At 29.2% G+C, this 20,612-nt stretch overlaps 5 protein-coding genes across 5 annotated transcripts; 1 reads left to right on the forward strand and 4 right to left on the reverse strand.

Moving 5' to 3' along the window:
* Positions 1-419: 419 nt before the first annotated feature.
* HELRODRAFT_170181 (hypothetical protein) lies at positions 420-2,168 on the reverse strand (the record flags this gene model as incomplete). Its single annotated transcript, XM_009016017.1, has 2 exons — positions 420-509; positions 681-2,168. The coding sequence occupies 2 exons, from the start codon at positions 2,166-2,168 to the stop codon at positions 420-422; spliced, it is 1,578 nt and encodes a 525-aa protein (XP_009014265.1).
* A 1,207-nt stretch (positions 2,169-3,375) lies between these two features.
* On the reverse strand, positions 3,376-6,525 carry HELRODRAFT_170182 (hypothetical protein; the record flags this gene model as incomplete). The annotated part of the gene is made up of 8 exons (XM_009016018.1): positions 3,376-3,432; positions 3,859-3,966; positions 5,051-5,096; positions 5,200-5,276; positions 5,350-5,427; positions 5,688-5,815; positions 5,949-6,194; positions 6,519-6,525. The coding sequence occupies 8 exons, from the start codon at positions 6,523-6,525 to the stop codon at positions 3,376-3,378; spliced, it is 747 nt and encodes a 248-aa protein (XP_009014266.1).
* A 2,082-nt stretch (positions 6,526-8,607) lies between these two features.
* On the forward strand, positions 8,608-11,455 carry HELRODRAFT_191003 (hypothetical protein). The gene is made up of 3 exons (XM_009016019.1): positions 8,608-8,916; positions 9,945-10,067; positions 10,363-11,455. Exon 3 carries the CDS (start codon positions 10,365-10,367, stop codon positions 10,887-10,889), a length of 525 nt encoding a protein of 174 aa, XP_009014267.1. The 5' UTR covers positions 8,608-8,916; positions 9,945-10,067; positions 10,363-10,364; the 3' UTR covers positions 10,890-11,455.
* A 168-nt stretch (positions 11,456-11,623) lies between these two features.
* HELRODRAFT_170184 (hypothetical protein) lies at positions 11,624-18,401 on the reverse strand (the record flags this gene model as incomplete). The annotated part of the gene is made up of 20 exons (XM_009016020.1): positions 11,624-11,729; positions 11,931-12,094; positions 12,278-12,397; positions 12,562-12,705; positions 12,811-12,985; positions 13,293-13,363; positions 13,488-13,585; positions 13,719-13,792; positions 14,062-14,149; positions 14,399-14,490; positions 14,867-15,017; positions 15,283-15,382; positions 15,956-16,027; positions 16,634-16,858; positions 16,995-17,039; positions 17,283-17,350; positions 17,468-17,545; positions 17,746-17,827; positions 18,118-18,195; positions 18,393-18,401. The coding sequence occupies 20 exons, from the start codon at positions 18,399-18,401 to the stop codon at positions 11,624-11,626; spliced, it is 2,040 nt and encodes a 679-aa protein (XP_009014268.1).
* A 361-nt stretch (positions 18,402-18,762) lies between these two features.
* HELRODRAFT_170185 (hypothetical protein) lies at positions 18,763-20,502 on the reverse strand (the record flags this gene model as incomplete). Its single annotated transcript, XM_009016021.1, has 7 exons — positions 18,763-18,926; positions 18,993-19,101; positions 19,398-19,523; positions 19,793-19,850; positions 19,941-20,032; positions 20,131-20,215; positions 20,447-20,502. 7 exons carry the CDS (start codon positions 20,500-20,502, stop codon positions 18,763-18,765), a joined length of 690 nt encoding a protein of 229 aa, XP_009014269.1.
* Positions 20,503-20,612: the final 110 nt, after the last annotated feature.

Here is a 20,612-nt window from a genome sequence, read left to right on the forward strand (position 1 = left end):
TTAATCCTCACTGTTCTGATTGAACTAATTATATTTGCATGGATAAGTTAATATGAAAACATGAAAATGTTATTTAAAAAAACAACTACATAAAAACTGGTAGAATTGTCAGAGGACAATTCAATTAAACAACATTGAAAAAAGTTACGGCTAAGAAAACAGCCAAACTCAATACATCACCTACAAAAACAAAATGTTCCAACAGATGAGAGTAACTATATTGCAACTGAAGTGGTGTAGTTTTATGAACAACTACCTTAAAGGAACAACTCAACCAACCAGTTTAAACAGTTTCAATGATGTGACAATCATAATTTTAAAATAAATCCCTCCAAAAATTTTAAAATAAATCCATCCAAAAATTTTAAAAATGAATAAACCTAGTAAATTTGGACTACAGATGTGTAAATTATTGGTGGTCAGAGATAGCTGTTGGTGTAATGTTGTAATGTAATGGTCTCCTGTCTGTTGTGCTGCCTTATATTTTCCTCAAACTCGAACATCGAGTTCTGTTAACAGCAAAAAATAATATTTATTATAAATTTAATATTTTAATAAACTGTAATTAATGAATTTGTATATAATAAAAGCTTAGCATTTTATATATACATACTTTATAATAGTATAATATGTAAGATAATTACACGAATATGTAATATGATTAAAAAACTCAAAATTACCATTTGAAAATCATCATCTTGCCAATATGGAGGATCAACTCCAATGCTCACTGCTCCTTTATTCTCATCGACCAATAACCCTGTATCCAAGCCAAAGCCATCCACCAAAATGTTATCGGGGTTGAATGAAAACAAATTATTTGTGCTAGACGATGATGATATCGGTGTAGATGGTGTAACAATTCCATCAACATTATCAACATCACCAAAAATATTTACTATGTCTGGGTTAAATTCATTGATTAGGGATTTATCTTGACTTAAACAATCAGTAAGTTCTTCGTGAATAACTTTGCTTTTGTTACTGTCACGTTGGACTTTTTTTTTAATATCCAACTCGTGGGCCTCACTTTGTTCCAACTCACCAGTTAATAACTTTTTCAAAATATTATTTTTATTTAGGTCATCTCTGTTTTTAGAGTTTAGAACTTTATTAGATGAATTATTCTTCTGTTCTTTGATACAAAGATTCAGCATACCTTTAGTGGCTAACGCTGCGTTACTTCCTTTGTTAGGGTCTAAAGGGCACCTAGCTCTTAGGAACTTTTCCAATATACTCATTTTTGATTCTTTGATAGGAGAAGTGATATGTTGATTGGCTGGAGAGATATCAAAACGGTGAACCATGCTGTTCATAAAATTTCTTTTTTTTATTGGTGGTGGACTTTCAGGTCTCTTCATTCTGGCATAGTATCTATGGTCTTCCAATGCTGGATATGTTCCCTCGTAATGTTTACTTTTACTCACTTCAGAATTCTGCTTGTTTACATTTAGTTTTACATGATTTTGCTTGCTAGAATCTCTGTCGACACTGCTGTGTTTATTCTTGTTGACGCTCAGAAAGTTCTTGTTGTGATTTAAAATTAATCTTGTGTTAGGCATTGATGCTGAATGACGCAAAATTGACCCACAAGATGAAACAGCAGCGACAGGTTTCATTCTATAAAAATTGGGACAAAGAGTACGCCGATGGCCGAGCACCCCAGAAAGACAACTATTGTTATGATTGTTTCCAACATCATTCTTCTCAAATACATCTTCATCTGTCACATTTATTAAGGGTGATTCAAAATCATCATTATTGTCCTCATTAAACAAATCAAAATGTTTGGATGGAAAGGAAAGATCAACCTTGGAATTAGTTGTTGACTCTGCTGCTGCTGGTATATTGAAAGACAAATAGTCATTATCATCATTGTATCCTTTATTATTGCAGTTTAATAAATCTTCAATTACATCATTATCTGATTTATCATAAATATCAGAACCAACAATGTTGAACGAATCATCATTAAAATCAAAATTTAATGGAGGTAGACTTGTATTTAAATTTTTTCTTGAACAACATGTAAATCCATCCTTTTTACTTTGTTCTTCAACGGATTTGTTATAAAAATTTTCGATGTGATAATCTATCGACAAATTTTCTTCACAAATAATATCTCGGTTTTTAAATTCTGAATTGATGTATAAATATTCTTCATCCATTAAAAGATAACTATGTCTATAAATAAAACTTAACTAAGTCTTTTGATCTGTAAAAATTGAAAAAAAATTATATTTAGCATTTTATAATTTAAAAACTATCTCCAACTGTATATTATAGAACTTTGATCTGATAATGTACTTAACTTACCATTGCTAATTTAATAATTTATTTGATATTCTATATTAAAAGTTAATGATTAAAACACTAAAAATTTGATAATTCTAATTTGGCTGCACTCTTAGTTAAACTTTTTTGTTAATGCTTCACAATCTTTGTGCCTATCAAATAAATTTTGATAAATATTTATATCACTAAAAAGTATTTAGTCACAGGAATCTGTCATCTGTGGCTAATTGGTTGAGTTCATTTTAAATTTGATGAAATATAAATATTAAAAACTATTTATTATATGTGTATACTATAGTACATATAATAATAATCTTACATAAATAAATATCTAATAACTTACTAAATTACCAAAATAAGTAACAGGAAAGAACAAGTCAAGCTGCAGCGGTGTTCTTGTCTTGTTGTTGATTATGTTAACTGCACAGTACAATGTATCAAATAACGACGTATGATCTCTTCTTGAATGTTGTTATTTATTGTTACTAAATTTGCAGGCAGATGAACCAAACAGGAACAAAGTGGAAAAATCTGACTTTTGTTTAATAAATCCTTTATAATTAAATATTATATGTTCATATAAAAATTATTTTAAATAATAAATAATTTTAATTTGTTTTGTAAAGTTCATGTTGTGAAACAAAAACTTAACATAAAAAATTTTAATATGATCATAACTATATAATTTATAATAATAAATAATATGATGAATAAAATATTCTTACTAATTCAAAAAATAATCAAATAAAATTAATTTATTAAATTTTAATGATAAATAATAAAGAAGAAAACTGAACAAGTATAATTAAGTTATAACTGAATAATTATAACTATGATCTCTTCTTGAATGTTGTTATTTATTGTTACAAAATTTGCAGGTAGATGAACCAAATAGGAACAAAGTGGAAAAATCTTGTCTTTTTTTATTAAGTTTTTCATCATATGTATTATATAATTATATGAACAATTGAACAACTAAATTACTAAAAGACTAAACTAATTCAAAAAATAATCAAATAAAATCAATTTATATTTTATTTTATAAAATTTTAAGTAGGCAACTGAACAATTTTATTTAAACTAAAGAAGCTTACTACAAGAATTACCTACAGCAGCCTTTGACTGGAAGTAGAACTTCTAAATTGTTGATGTAAATAAAAATTGTTGAACGAAATTTAAAAAAAATAAATACTAAACCATTTTTAAAATTCAAACGAAATAGAGAGAGAGAGCAGCAGTCAAAATTACGCGTGCATTATTCTGCTATTGTTTCGTAATGCGGATGGATGCATCGCATAGCATCGCTAATTTATTATTAGAGCACGTTAACTATGGACAGCTATAAGTTCACGTCGTTGTCAATCTCACATTCTTAGAATTAAAATACTCATCTATTGAAAATATTCATTTCTCTACCTACACATTGTTTTTAATAAAAATTTATATAAATTGACATTATTTGTTGACCTATTAATGACATTTTAATATAATACAAAATTGAAACAGCGAGAGCCCAGTAGCCGTAGTCATATAACAAGAATAAATATAACGGCCTTCGCTTACTGTCAACGGTCGAACAAAGAGCTTAATTCCGGAGGAAAGTTGGAGGGTAATTTTTTTATCGTTCGAGTCAAAAGTTACAATCGTATATCTACTTATTATAGAATATTGCTTTTATTTAAAATGTTAATTTTTTTTAATTGTTATTCAATGTGGTAATTAATTACTTTTATTTAGTACACAAATGCAGATTAACATATATAAGAATATCCTTATTATCGTTACATATACCATGTTATATATATCCATGGACCGTGATAATTTTGTAATATTCGACCATGTAGTTTTTATATAATCGCTAGGTTTTTAAAAATTTGTTTGAAGAATACACATTCATTTTCATTTTTTTATAATAATGTATTATGAAATTCTTTTTGTGTTTTCAGACATTCTAATTAACGTTAATATAATTTCAAAATTTATATTCTATAAAGATATTATAATAATTTGTTGTAAAAAACACTAGCCTACTATTTTGCATAAGGTATAAATAGTTAAAATTTAAACACATGTTAATCTATGCTATTCACAATTATAGTTGTGGATTATTACGGCCCCTTGTGTGCATGGTATTATTGGCTGATCAATGTTACAAATGGCTGATTTCCTATATATGTATATTCTTTATATAAGATTTGGTATAAATTTAAAAAATAAAATCGACATAATCGACATTACCGAAAATAATTAAAAGTTGAAAAAAATTGAGTTTCTTTCCATATCCCTGCTTCAACACATAAGAAAGTGTTGTATATTGGTAAAAAAGCCTCCCCTTGATTATAACCAACCTTCCCTCTTCTATAACTTACCACTATTCTATCCGATCGATCACAAATCATGTATATTACATATTACTAGGTTTTAGCACCAAGTCTAGGTAATGTCCGCGACATTCTCACGAGACAATAAAACTTCGCATTCCACTTCGAAAGCTTTGTGACACTAGTATGTTTTTTATAGACTGATGAGCAAAGCGAACATTTTGCTGTACGAATCGCAACTATTTTGGTTGGGGGTGTCAAATAATATGAAATTCATTTGCATAATAAGTGATACAAAGTAGAATACATTTCTTGCGATATATAAACTGTCAATTTAATTTACTCAAAAAAGACTTATTCCTCCAGTCAAGAAATTCATCAACGTCACTATCATCGTCATCACTTTCTTCTTTTTTGATTTCAACCTTTCTAACCGGCTGCTTGGATTTTGCTAAATATTCAACTTTCGACCACATGATCCTGTTTGCGAACATCAAAATCAAGAAAAATCATACTTAAGAGAAATTTATAATCTTAATCATCTTAAAATTTTAAATTTAAAAATCAAATAAAAACTCCCAACATCTGTTCATCGATTTCATCCAAAAGACGCTGCTCATCTCTTTCCTCGTCATCTTCCTCAATTATGCTTTCCGAAACCTTGTTAAATAATTTTCTCAATTATTCCAGTTGTCATTAACTTAACCAACTAACTATTGCAAATGTAACCGACCATTGCTTCTTCCTTAATTGCTTTTTGAAACAATTCCATCTGCTCATCCATCTTGTCTTTATATGGAATATTTCGGACCTTTAATTAACAGTAATAAATAATTATCATTTACTTTATATAAATCAATGAAACATATATATTGATATTGAATAGTTAAAAATTTATCTTACAAACAGTCGCAAACGAACAGACCTCTTGAGTTCAGATCATGTTCATAAACTTATAATAAAAATGTTGACAAAACAAAATAAAAAAATACACAAAAGTGAAGAAATGTTTAAAAAAAACAATTAAATGAACTGAAATAAAGCGGATAAAGAAGGTTAAAAAAAGTTAACTTTTGCATCTAATTTTGGATCATCGAAAAATCCTTCAGGTATAAATTGAGCTACATCTGCTGGTAGCTCCGTTTTTGTATCTGGTATTATATCTGGGTCTGTATTTGCTGATGTCTCTATTTTTCTATCTGAATAATAACAAAAAAACCATATCACTAAGAAAATAAATCAATCAATCAATCATCGTTTAGCGTCCAGAGACCCAGTTTCCCGAGGTAGGACGTAATGTAGAAAATAATTAATTAAAGATATTTAAAATACCTTTGAAAGTTTTTGGTGCATTTAAATTATCATCAGTAGTACATCCATTGGCACCGTTGTTAACTTTTGTTCGGGTATCAGACGGGTTTGTGCTTCTAGACTCCGTTTTTTTTTTCAATATAGATTTCGGTGCTGAGCCAGATGATGGTGTGTTGACATTTAGAAGAGTAGTACCAAGAGATGTTGATGATGGATTTGAATTACTTACAAATGGTAAAGCTGTTGACGTTTCTTCTGAGCCCGAAACTACAAAAAAGGTTCAAATCATCGTTATCAGCATTAATAACACGAGATGCATTTACTTTTTCTCTACTTTAATCAACAATAATAAATTAGAAAAAACAGACAGACGCTATCTTCTACTATAACTTTACATTATATTTTTAATGTACAAAACTTCATGAATAAACATATATATGAGTGTAATCACTAGTCTTCGAATGCTAGAATTAAATTAGACATAAAATTTTTTTAACATATTGTGTGAAAAATTCAACACTTATATAGCATGATAGCATTTGTCAGTCTGACCAATTCAGGTTAACAATGTATATTACGAATGTGATTTACTTTTCATTTTTTTGTTGGGAACTTCATTGAGGCTGTCAACACTTTTATTAATAGATTTATTGATCTGTGATTTCAATAAACTCTGAAAAAAAACAACATTTCATTGGTTTTCCAATTTCAAACGTGAATATTAATATGATCATCTCAAAATAAAAAAAAATAAATGAATTTTCCAAAGATTCATTTATTGTTTGATGACTCACTCAGTGTGCTGAAAATATGAAATGATTATATATATTATAGCAATCAAAATTTAATATACTTAAATGATCTTAAGACAACCAGTTAATTGTCAAACAAACTAAAAAAATTCATTAACACTTTAAAAATAAAATTTTGTTGTAAAATTTATCAATCTGATCTGACAACATTCCAAAAAAAATTCAAAACATTTTCTGTAACATAAAAAGTTTGTTGAAAAACAAAGATCAATTCTGTACTGTTCACATGAAACCTTCTATTTATGAATGTATGAAAAATTTATGACAGGAATCATAATAAGAAGATTCTTAAAATAAAAGTTAAAACAGAGATTTATAAATACTTCTTTATGTGTCCGACTCAAAATGTGAGCATTCCACATTAATTCACTCTTAATAGGCAAACAACATAAGCTGCAACTCAGTTGATCTAAACTGTTATACGTTTGAAAAGGTTAAGAAAAACTTTTCAAAGAATAACTAGAAGAACATCACCTATTTTGTTTGGGAAACAGATGAAAAATTTGATAATTTTTGCCACAAACTAATATGTACTAATGTATTGATGTCAAAGTGATTGAAATAAATTTTTACAAAAGTGTCTAAATAAGAATATTTTCGTTAATCAAAGAAAATTTAATTTTAACTAAATTTCACTAAATTAAAATCAATGCATCCACATTTCCTCCAAATTCACCCAAGTAATTTTATCATCAAATAAATAAGTGGAACTGTCATCTTCTAACAGTAACAAGTCAAACCTAGAGTCACACAGGATCAACATACTGTGATTTTTTATTTAAATATAATGTCAATAAATAAATTAAACCTAATCTCCTTCTAAATCATAACCACCCTAAAAAAATATTCAATCTCCAACAAAACCATTTAAATAAATTATGAAAATTATGACCAATTAACCTTTACATTAAGCCTTCAAACCTACCAAAATGAAACACTTCCCATTTGATTGTTAAAAAATTTAATTAAAAAAAATTACATGCATTTGGTATGCATGCTATAATTATAATTTCTTAATAATATTCTAATTATTTCATTAAGACATTATAAAAAAAACTAACTAGCTAGCCCTAACTAACCCTGAACTAACCAGCTCATAATTAATACTAAATATCATATTATAAGCTCAAAACTATTTTTTGTTTCATAAAAACATTTAATTCACTATACATTTTATTTTTAAAAAGATAGCTTAATACTGAACATTGTTAAAAAAAAGTAAAGTTTGGTAAAGTAATTTTTTTTACATTTTTTAAATTAAATGATGCAAATTATAATCATATAATGTAGCTACCAGGCGTATGTACCTGACACTATAGGTGAATCGGTTTAATTCATAATTTAGTTAGTTGTTTACAGTTAGAATTTGTGAAATCAAGTTAGTGAAAAAAAACAATAAGAAGGACAAGCACAAGATGATAAAAAAAGGATATTTTGCAAAAGGGGAATCAATTTTGTTTCTGTTTGATTGTGTTTTCTGCTTCATAATTTTTCTTAAATCTTCTTGACTAATTTGTTTCTTTTTCGGAGCTGCAGCCATTTTTAATATTATAAATTTGTACTGTTTCAATTTCGCTTAATTGGGTACAAACTATAGCTTACTTTTAGAACACTTGTTTATGCAAAGACATCTAAATTTAATAATTGTAAAAAAATTAATACTAAATTATTCTTATTATAATAATAAAAAATTAAGTGCACTATTAATAATAAAATAAACATAAATTAATAAAAAATCATTATTGAAACGCGTTTAGCTCATTAAACTTGATAGTTCATTTATATACAATAATATAATGTCAGTTTCTACATGTCAAACACTCAGACACTTAGCTATCTATGATCCTTAAAATTGCTGTTCTGGCAAAAGTTAATTTTCGTTTAAGCAAGTAGGTTCTGGTTTGTCTTTTTAATATTTGTTTTAAATATAAAAACGTGAATTTAAATTTTTTTACTTTTGCAAAAAAATAAATAATGTACCAACTAACACAACTGAAGACATATGTTCAATAAACTGCCAGCAAGTTTTACCGGCACTATATTTTGGCAGTAAAATAAAAAATTCCAATTACCACCAGTTAAAGTTCAACTCCTGACAACTTGGCTCCTTCACGTTCGATTATTTTTTTTAAGACGGCTAACTTGGTTTTTGAATGAGTTATGCTGTAAATCGGTTGGTTAGTTATTTGTTCCCAGAAATAATTTTTTAAATTAAAGTTTTAAACTTTTTAACAATTTTTAAAAAATTTTTAAATGAAGTTATTTTATAAAAATTATATTATAAATTATATTAGGACAAATTATGTATTATAGATTGTTAGTTCATTATTCGAGAAAATAAAATTTGGAAATAAAAATTCCGTTTTAAAAAGTTCTAGTAAAAAATGGATTGTTAACTAAAAAAATTTTCATTTAAAATTCTTATCTAATTGTTTTTAGATTTTAAAATTTACAATAAAAATATAAAATTGCTATATTATAGAATAGAGAAAGACTATATTTAGATAGATTGACATTTTCAAATCTCTTTAGCAAAGGTTTTTTTGCTTGACAATTTCACTTCCCTACCTACTTGTTTCACTAATAATCTATCTCATTATATTTCACAAGTTAATTTAATATATAAGTTAAAACTGAAGCTAGGAGACAATGGAAAGTTTTGATTTGAAAGACTGGATTTTCTCTGCTATTTTGAAACATGTTGAACAATGGAAGAACAAGGCAGTTATTATCAATTTTAATAAGTTTGGCAAGAAGTTTAGATTTTGTATGTTAAAAGCTCTCTGGTAAGGTAAAGTAACCCGATTCTGAATCGTATATGTTAGAAGTGATAAACTCAAGAAAAATATGTGCATTTCCATAACAAAATAAGTTAGTAAATGATTATCTTGTAGACTTATATGAGAAGAGTTGGGTTAAAAAATGACCAAAGTAATATGGCTCTGGTCAAACTGTATCTAGCCTTTGGTAAAACATTATACAGAAAAAATTATAGAAATAAACTGCCCATTCAGTTAATGAAGCTAACTTTTATTTTAACTCTTCTCAGTCGCTAATGGTTGAATCCAGCTCTAGGTCCAATGTTCAGACTAGGTGTGCTGTTTAACAATTATTTTAGCATTTTTATTCTACACAACCTTACAGCAACTATAGTTTTGATGTAAAATTTGACATTTTAAACATCTACATATAATTTTTTTTGCAGCTAGCAAAGGAAAATTCAGAACCTTAGAAAATTGACGTAAGCTGGATCTAGCTTGGACCATTTTTATAATTTAAGAACATAGTGATAAAAATCTCAAGACTTCTGGCAGTGCAGTTTACTGAGGTATAACATGTGTGCATTTTAACTTCACATATCCCAAAAATATCAACCTCCTGGGTTTGTTTCACTCCTCTGACATACTCAAAAACTAAAAAGTGCTTTTTTTCAGTTAAACTCAGAACAAAACTGAACCCTTTCAAATCTCTATACACCAGTTCTCTTTGTTTTGTTCTAATTTGTCCAACTTTCCTGCCCCACAATATTCGTAAAAAGTAACATTTTATAAATAATTTTTGATGCTTTCTTGAGTTATTAATTTTATAGAAATTATATAATTTCATTTAAAAACTACATATAGTGATGGCCTGGCTTCCCTGTTTCGGTTCACTACGACCTACTTATGCATGTCTGGTGTCATCGTTATTATTACTGCTAACTGATTTGTGCATGTCAGAAATCATCTCCCCTCCGCACTTGGTATATTCAACAACCAGCAGAATTGCAGCCAGCAATTTTACATACTTCAAATTACATAAAACCGGAAGGATTAAAATTGTGTTGAACTCTATTGATGGCGACGCTGACTTGTACATTTCCAGCTCAACACTCTACCCCACTTACAACAGTTATGAATTAAAATCAGCCACTTGTGGTGAAGATGTCGCAGAAATTTTATCAGATATGAAAAGACCTTTAGGCATTGGGGTGTTTGGACATCCACTCATTGATGAAACAACGTTCGAACTGCAAGTGTTCGCTTATGATGATGAGGGTGATAACGAGGCAGGCGATCTTGCCGATAACGGTGAAGATGGTAAAAAAGATTCAGTGCTTTGGACTATATTCGTTAACATTCTCAAAATCATCATAGATGTTTTAGTATAGTTTTAATGTTATGTTCATTTTTCACACATTAAGTTGTAGCTTATTTTAAAGTTATTCATAACTTTTTAACAACAATTTAAATAAAGCAAATCCCTTAAATTTTAACATTTGACAGCTAATTAAATTAGGTGAGTGCCTTTTATATATTTGTTGACTAAATGTTAATTTGTCATGCATTGTATATAATAATACACATGGACTCCATCGAGAATTTGCATTGTACATAGCAAAATGTTAGATGAAATGTTCAAACAATTGACATAGTGTTATTCAGACGGCAAAATTGTCAATTGCATAGTACAAAAACTCAACTGTGACATTAAAAATATGTTCAAAAATTGTTATCACTACTACGTTTTTCAAGTATTTCATCCTATTCGTCCAACATCTCCAGTCGAAGCATGGTGATGATGGTGTTTTGCTTTGTGTCGTGTTGATTGGGCTATTAGGGATGACGCCGATCCATGCAAGAAATTTTCTGTTCAATTTTTTCATATTAATTAAGAGCTTAATAAAATTAAATTGATGTGTAAATAAATATTTTTATTTATTTTTATGAATAAAATACCACTTTGATTTTCAGTGTATTAATATTTAAACGATAATGAACAACATGTTAGATCATTATGTAGTTTATCAATCTGAAAATAATGGAGATACAACCCATTCCCTTTGCAATCGAATCCAGTCACTCTATCGTTACGCCATCGCACCGTCCACCATTGGTTATTAATCTAATTCTTACTTGAATCACCAGCGCCCATCTTTTTTGATGACGACAAACGTTTCTCAACGACCAGCTTGTCAAGTTGCTTCTTGTAGAAGCCATTGTAATCCAATCTAATTAAAAATTAATCCAGTCAAAAAGAACAATTTATTTATGCCCTGTGAAATGTAATAATACGTAAGAAACTGTCGATAAAAAAGTTATCAAAAATACTATTGTCACTTTGTATTACAATTTGATGTTAATTCACAACTACAATTTCAAATTTATTGTGTTCTATTTTTATGAAATCATAATACGTAGGTAGGTGGTACCTGTGAATTATGTTCAGTAGCTTGTGCTCGCATTTTGATACACTGTAATCAACAATTTTGTCGAGAAGATCGACAAGATATTTAGAAAAATTAGTATCAAAATTGGCTACTGTCAGTTCATAGTTGTCATTGCTCGTGATTTCATCCATGTGCTCGGACAGGGCCTGCAGGCGTTTGTTTTAGAGGAAAAAATTTGGAAAGCATAATAGTTGCCGTTAAATTTGGTTTCAGAAGCGTTACATTTTATAGTCATCGACTTAATTAATCTCTTGCATATTTCCTGATGTCATTTATATCTGACACTGTTTCGAAACATTACAGTTAAGCAGTTGAAATGTCTCATTTACTTTGTTGATCACTTTCCTTTTCTCCTTTTCATCTCTCCATGACGCACTCAGCGATGAAGACAATGATGAGGATAACGTTGGCTGAACGTTGTTGGAACTGTCGAGGTTGGCACTTAGTCTCTGGGATTTAATAAAAAATACACTTGTTCAAATTTCATACAGAAATGTTCGTAATGTTTATTAATAAACGATCTATTACCACTACCTTAGTTTAATGATTTATGACAAATTTTTCTATTTGTAATACCCATGACACGATACAACGACAAGCACGTTCACTGAACCTGCATGAAATTGCAAAAGGTAACGCAGATCATCATGAGTTTATGAAGAGTTTTTAGGAGATCGCTATCAGTGAGCATGCAATCTTTAAGACAATTGCTCAGCAGGTCTGTGTGATGCAACAACACTTCGTCAATGTTACTTACCTGTCAGAATTTTCATCAAGTGAGAGTTCAAAACTAAATACTAAACAATCCATGTTGAAAGTTGAATTTGACAAACGTAGTCTTAATGAACAGCAGCAGATCTACCTTCGCCATGTTAGCTTCAAAGATTTGCCACTGAGGCTCAACAACTTCAAACATGACGTAATATTCAAAGTTCTGTACAAAATTCAACATTCTCTGTCGCAGGGCATAGGCGTGTGAGCACAGGCTTGCAGATGTTGATTGCAGAATTTTTGATGACTTGTCCTTCACCCAGACACTTTGATAGAAGGAATGGTCCATAAAAATTTTACATTAAAATACGTCGATTGAAATTTTAAAACTTATGAAAAGTAAGAAGTAAGAATAAAGTGAGAATAAAATAAAATATAAAAAGTAAAAATAAAGAAGTCTAGCAAGTATAAAAATGAATTTTGCAGATGATTAGTGATGGTACAACATGCATCACACATCTTTTAAAAGCATCCTTCTTAATTTTCATGTCAATCAATGACAACATAAGAGAAACTTTTTCAAATAGCGTTTTAGTTAATTGAACTATTTGTAGAATGACATAGTGTACAAACTTGCACAATTGTCTTTCAACGTGCTTGGCGTAGAAAAAATGTCGAGAAAGCATCTGATACCTTGTAAGAGCCTGGAGATATAAACGACATGAAAAAATAACTGAAAGAGGAAATTAAAAAATAAGCGATAGAGTGAAGACTACATTGAACGAATGACTGATCGAGCAGCAGAAATAAAAAATGAATGGAAGAAACTTTTCGGTTGAGGACAAGTGAGACAGGCCAGTGAACAGTGTAGTCAAATGAAAATGACTCCAAGCCAGACAGGCGAATGTCTGTTACTTCCTTATAATCTGGTTCACCGTGCAAATTGTAGAAAATATAGAAAAATATACAAGTATATAAAACACATTACATAAAGTTAGCAAAATCGTTAGAACAATTTTTAAAATAAATTAAACATTTTAGGTGATAATGAACAAAAACCTTTTTCCTGCTTTGTCTCAATTGATAATATTTTGAAGAGCTGAGATACCAGATCAAATGGAAGCAAATCAACTCTGCAACAAGGAAAAAGATAATTTAGAAAACTATAAAATGTATGAATGAATGTATGGATGGATGTGGATGTATGAGGACGATGCAAAACAATGATTGAAAACATGTTGAGTTTATTAGAAGAACTTGTAAAAAAAGTGGCAAAAATAAATTCTAAATATTAATTTCACAATTTAAAAATGAAAGACGGAAAATTGTGTGGCAGACACACAAAAATATTTATAACAATATAGCAAGTGAATAAGTTTGAGGGAATAAAAGCAAGAAGAACCTGAGGTCGTCCTTGTATGGATCAACGTTGGCAGTGCTCGTTCTCAGTGACAACTCCAATAAGGTCTCCAAACGAGATAGGAGAATTTCTTTGAAAAACGAATCACATAAAAATTAAGAATTGTTCCTTTGTATAAAATCAAACTGATCAGGTAAACCCATATTTCTGTTCAACAGTACGATGAAATGTTATGTGAAACAAACTGTTATGTGGAATTATTCTCGCAAAATCAGAAATATAAGCACTTAGGAACAAATCAACATTTACGTCCTATTCCACTACTTGAGATTGAGTGACGAATGTAAGAAATAAATGGGAAGAGAATCGACCAACAAACCATCGGCAGGTTTTTTCAATTCATGTTCTGTGAGGTCCATGAACTGAACAACAAAGTCTCCTTGGTCTAACATGAAGTAGTGCTTGATAGACCTGAATGCAATAACGTCACTCAAGCTTCAAAAAAACAAAAACCTCTAACAAAAAAAGCTAATATGATTTTGACAAGATTAAATATAATTAACGTTAGAAAATGACAAGTGCAGTACATGGAACCAATAAACATCGAAAACATTCCGAACAATTTTTCATTGTTAGAAAGCTTTATTTTGAGCAATGTTTCTCTGATACGTAAAGCTTATGACTAACAATTATAGATGAAAAAAAAAAAATAAATAAATGAATAAATAAATAAACAAAAAGCTTAGTAACCAAATAGCTTGGCTACAAAAATTAAGAACGAAAAGAAACATGAAGACCAACTAGAAAACCACATGAAAACCAACAAGAGAGCCATCAACTAACTAACCTCAGTCTAGCCATGAGGTCCATTTTGTTCATTAAGAGATCCAAGAGTAATGAACTTGCATACTGAAATGCCTGCTCTATCTTATCAATGTACAATCTCTTTTCTAATGTGTACATTAAACTTTCAGCTGTTGGACACTTCACATCCAAATCTGTTTGAAGATAGCGTCAAGAAGACCGTATCATTTAATATTCTTGACTTAGACTAAAATGAAAAAAGCTAAGTTATTTTAAAATAATTTGCAATAATGATTCAAATATTCAAACGCAAAATTTGAACTGAATAAATATTATACCATCAACTTGGCAACAACAATTTTAACGTTTCAACAAATAAACATCTACAATGGCTATCCACTTATGTATGCACCTCCCAAACACATTTAAAAAAACAAAAGCAATTAAACAACTACCAACCACTCTGTCTGACGACATTCAAATACTTTCCAGTGTTAAGTATTTTGCTCGAGAGTTGTTCAAGGAATGCAGGCACACTCTCTCTCCTTATGGTGTATCGCTGTTCCCAATATGTGAACATCGTGTTAAAGAAAACAATTTCAAAAATACCACTAAACATTTGGACTAAGTGACCAAACTGCCCACAAAGCCATCATCCTCAGACTAAAAATAAATAGAGCTACAATACAAATGTACATTGATAGATTTATTCGTGTTTCTTTTGATAGATTTATTAACACCGGTTTAACACAAAAACTTTACTGAGTCAATTCAAGAAGTTGGTTGCTTCTTGATGAATAACGCAGATGGCAAAACGATGGTTGACAAATGAACAACGTATAAAAGAGTAAACATCTATCTGAATAATTCAATAAAGAGAATCGACGAAGGATATGCATCATTAAAGTCTTCATTCAGTTTCTCCTTTTGGAAAGAATCATCTTCCTCTATGAGGAACTATTGAGTGATTAATAATTAATTAGTTAGTTAATTGATTGATTAACATACCAATTAAGTGTTGAATAATAAATTGGTGATTGATGGTTAGTAGGCTAAATCAACAACTAAGTAAAAACGAATAAGATTGTTAAAGCAATTTAATTAGCCACTTAATATGGAAGCAGAGACATACTTCAGAGTACGGGTCATTGATTATCCCCTTATATATCCAATTCTCCAGCATCTCGAAGTAGGGAAGACTGGCCTGGGTTCACAGAAAAAAACATTAAATAACAATCAAAAATAATAATAATTTAAATAATAATAATTTAAATAATAATCATAAATAATAATAATTTAAATAATAATCATAAATAATAATAATCTAAATAACATTCATGATCATAATAGCACCGCCTGTATTTCCATTATAATTCCATTCTTTCCACTTAATAAACATCTTTTTGATTTAAAAAATCTTGGGCATTTCACTGCAACTTTTAAAGCTTATATAAAGGACTTGCAAGTAATACAGGCAATGTAATTATTTTATATAATCTATGGAGATAAGAAAAACTAAAACAGTGCAGTCAGACAATGATACAAACTTCTCTGGTGAGATGCAAGCAGAGCTCCTGTGATTTAGAATCTCTGGTAAATATACATAAATATATTCATTTATTGTTTACTGATATTATATATGTACTGATTGAAACAATAAAGATATTTTCGAATATTAATATCATCAAACAATTTAAAACCACTTGGTACTGTTATTGATAACACACAAATTAAACTATAAATGAATGAAATGAACTGCATGCACGGTAAATTACGTGCAAGTTGAACGGAGAAATAAAGAAAAGCAAACCCAGTATACGAGGAAGTCTTGGAGTGCAGTATGCTTAACACATTTCCACCAATGCTTTGAGCCTGTTAATTGTTCACGTCCGGTAACGAAGTTCAATGCAAAGAACATAAAAGTAGTAAAAAAATTGTTGACCTTATTAATGGGGGTTAACACCGAAAATAAGACTTCCATAGTTCTCATGGATGGCTGGATGTAGAACCAAAACTTTTGCAGTGTTAAGTTACCCTAGTGAAAAATAAAATAATTCAATTCTGATAGATTAGTCTAGAAGAAACATATTCTTGGCCCATATTTAAAATATATATTTATTCATTTACATTTGAGATACACACCTAATGATTTAAATAAGAACAAACCGTACCATGTTTGATTGGTGTTCAAGTTGGGCCACCAGGACTGCAAAGTCCTGCAAGCAATAAAAGAAAACAGTTACTCTTATGAATTAAATCAATAAGATAGTTTTATATCATGAGAACTTTTTCAAATTCAAGATAAGGTTCAATCAAGTTAAAAAAATCAATTATAAAGTAACAGAATTATTTACAATAAATAACAATAAATAAAAATAATTCATAATGCTAGTTGATTGATAATTTTAGTAAAAAAAAAAGAAAAAGCTTGTAAAGAAACAATGAAAGAAGAAAGAGACTCTGATGAGTGATTTCAAAGTAGCTGCCAGTGCCTGGTTCACCAAACCAAATTCATATTTTGACTTTTCTGTTAAAAAAAAAGTAAAAACATCTCAAGTTAAATTATTACAGTCAAATATAAAATGAATTTTAGTAAATTGAATGGAAAAACAAAAGAATGGAGAAGCTGAATGAATGAACAAACCTTCAATGAACCTGACAACCATGGAGTAGTTGGAACAGATCGGAAGAATTCGTTCAGTCAAATCTCTCAAAGACTTATCTGAACGTTATAAAAAATCATGAACAATAACATTATTCCAACATTAAGACCAATTTCCAAACATCTACATAAGACCACATAGGTTCTATCATTTGGTGTTTTCTGTCATGTTTATTATAAACAGGAACTAGTAAACAATTTTGTGCAAGATTAATTAGGTTAATGGAATCTTTCACAATGGAATGAACACTTGAACCGACCTAACTTCTTGTGCACAGTAAATGTTCTGACAGCAAAAGGGTCCGTGAGAGGATTTGAATGGATATATGCGCCATCAATGCCCTTCGTTAAATTAAGTTTGTAGAAGTTTTCAAATTAAGGAATGGTTGAAAGTTGTTAGGAGGCGGTTTAAATAAATTGTAAAAGTAGGACGACAACGAAACTAAATCCAATAAAAAATTTGAATTCTACTGGCATTGATTTCTGTAAAACATTAACGTAACATTTCACTTTAAACAAATCCTTGAATGATACTTGCAAATTTTTTATTAAACCACAAAGAAAGTGATGAAATAAATAAACAGTTCAAAATAATTTGAAAGAAAATTAAAATTGAAAGCAGGTTTGGAGACCTGGCAACAGAACAAGAGATCTTCAACGATAGCAGCTTCTTGTTCAGACAATGAAAGTTTTGACAAATCTTGCAGATCCTTAAAACATTTTCAAATGACCAATTCATCATAAATTTAAGCTATGAAACCAAAATTTAATTAGGAAAAATTTAAGATTGATTTAAGATAAGAGTGATTTCAAAAAAACACAAATAAGCAAAGTTTAAAGATTTTTAAAACCAGAGTAGATACATTACTGTGAGTTGTATGTAGTTCATTTCATGTGGATTGCTAACTTTGGGCATGTTTCGATTTGACATTCAAGAAAATAAATTTCTGCACACTTTGCAACTTTATTTTAAACACCTGATTCTAAACAAAGATTCCTGTACTTAAATATTTTTGCCTTTTTATAACGACATCATTTTATTTTGTCTGAAGTCATCTAAAAACTTTGCTGTTGAAATTTTAGAAATATTTTGGGTTCACATTTATTGGACAACAAGTATTTTCTCACATGCTGTATGTATAAAATTCATAATGTGAAACTCTGAGAGGATCAAATTAATTTTGTTTCAAATTTATTTTCAAAGGCTGAAAAGTTTTTATGATAGTAAAGAAAAATGTAAGAGTGAATCTAAAAAGCAGCATGGTTTTCAATCAAAGTTATATTTTAAAAAATCCAAAATAAATTGGTTTTATATAAAATGAAGAATTTTGAACGATCCAGTAAGAACTCACAAAATCGTCGGCATTGGTTGGCAAAAAATCCAGCGAAAGATTTGGTCGACCTTCTATCCACTTAGGAAATAATGAAAGTTTTGAGGCCCCTTGAAATGCATATCACGTTACGTTATTGTAATAATTTGTAGAAATAAACTAAAAATAATGAAAACCTTTTTTATCTTTATCCTTATTTGAATCAATTTTGATGGTCTCAATATTCACCAAGGAAGATTCCTTCGTTGTCTTCTTTTTCAGTTCTGCCTGTATCTCTTCGGAAAGCTAGAAATATTTTTTAAAACAATCTGCAATTTAAATAAATGTGCTATATAGATAGCTTCATCAAATTGCTGAAAGAAAAGAAAGACAAATTTTTGAGCATTTTTCTAGAAAACAATGTGAAAAACAGAAATGTATATAACTACATGTAATTAATTACAGATGAAACTCACATAACTTTAATATAAAAAATATAACTAAATGGATTTGCTTTAATAAACAAAACAGTTCAAAAAACTGATTGAAAACACTTTTAGATAAGGCATTTGTAAATATTAAAAGTGATCTTTGAACAGAACCTTTTTCAATCCTTCAGAGCTCAATGTTGATTGAGGTTGGGTGGTCACCTTCACGGTTGATGATTGTAGTGAAGTCAATTTTGATTCAGACTTTGAGTCCTTTGCTTTTTTCAGCATTGATTTAATCTAAATATTGAATTCATGTTTTAAACTGATAAAAATAATACAGATATGACAAATTTATAAAAAAAAATGATTGATATTGAGAAACATTTAAAGTTCAATGATTAAGCAGCAAGAACATTTAAAGTTCAATGTTCAATGATTAGGCAGCAAGAACATTTAAAGTTAAATGTTCAATGATTATGCAGCAAGAAAGGGAGATAGAAAAAGAGAAAAGAAAGAGAAAGTTCAAAATTAAAATTTGTAAAAGAATGGAGCAGTGAATACTTAACCTGTGCATCAGCACTGAGACGGGACATCAGATGAATCAAAGGGTCTAACTCCCTCAAACTGAAATAAAATTACTGTGCTTTTTATATAAATGTAATGGTTTGTTATATATATATATATATATATATAAACAGTGAAACTTAAACCAACTTTTTTGATTTTAGCTGCTCGTATTTTGAAACGAACTCATTGGGCTGATTAGATTGATCAGATAATTTTTTAATGGCTTTTTGAGTTGATACCTTTGCGTGAAAATAAAAATTATTTTTATATCATTTAAATTTCACACTATGTTAGCACAAGACAGCAAGTTATAGAAATCATGAATGAATAAAATGACCTGTGTGCTCACAAATGGAGAAATGCTTTTTTCCAAAACCTCTGTCAACACCTCAGCACCTGGACCTTCTGAAGTAGAAGCAACTCTTCAATGAAACAACAAACATTAATTTTTAATGTAATTCAGTTATGCAATGCAATGTAAATTAATAGACAAACTCCACTTTTTCAAGGAGTCAAGGAAATGAAGTACAGTGGCATTAAAGATTAAATCATTTTTATGTTTATGTTATTGACATAATGTAGTTACTAAATTAAAGTTCAGTAATTTCAAGTAATTATTAATTCAACAAAACTTTAAAAAAAATTTCAACCACCTCAAATTTGTCATAAGTTCATTTACATGATGATGAAGTTTAAATTCTCGAGCCATTCTTTTTATTTAAAAATAGCGAGAAGAGAAGATCAATTTGCTGTCTGTGGAGTGTGTGGAATAGAATCTAACTAGAATCAGGTGAAAACTGTTTGTGCTTTCATTCAATC

The sequence above is a fragment of the Helobdella robusta genome, assembly GCF_000326865.2.
Source record: "Helobdella robusta unplaced genomic scaffold HELROscaffold_17, whole genome shotgun sequence".
Classification (NCBI taxonomy): Eukaryota; Metazoa; Annelida; class Clitellata; order Rhynchobdellida; family Glossiphoniidae; genus Helobdella; species Helobdella robusta.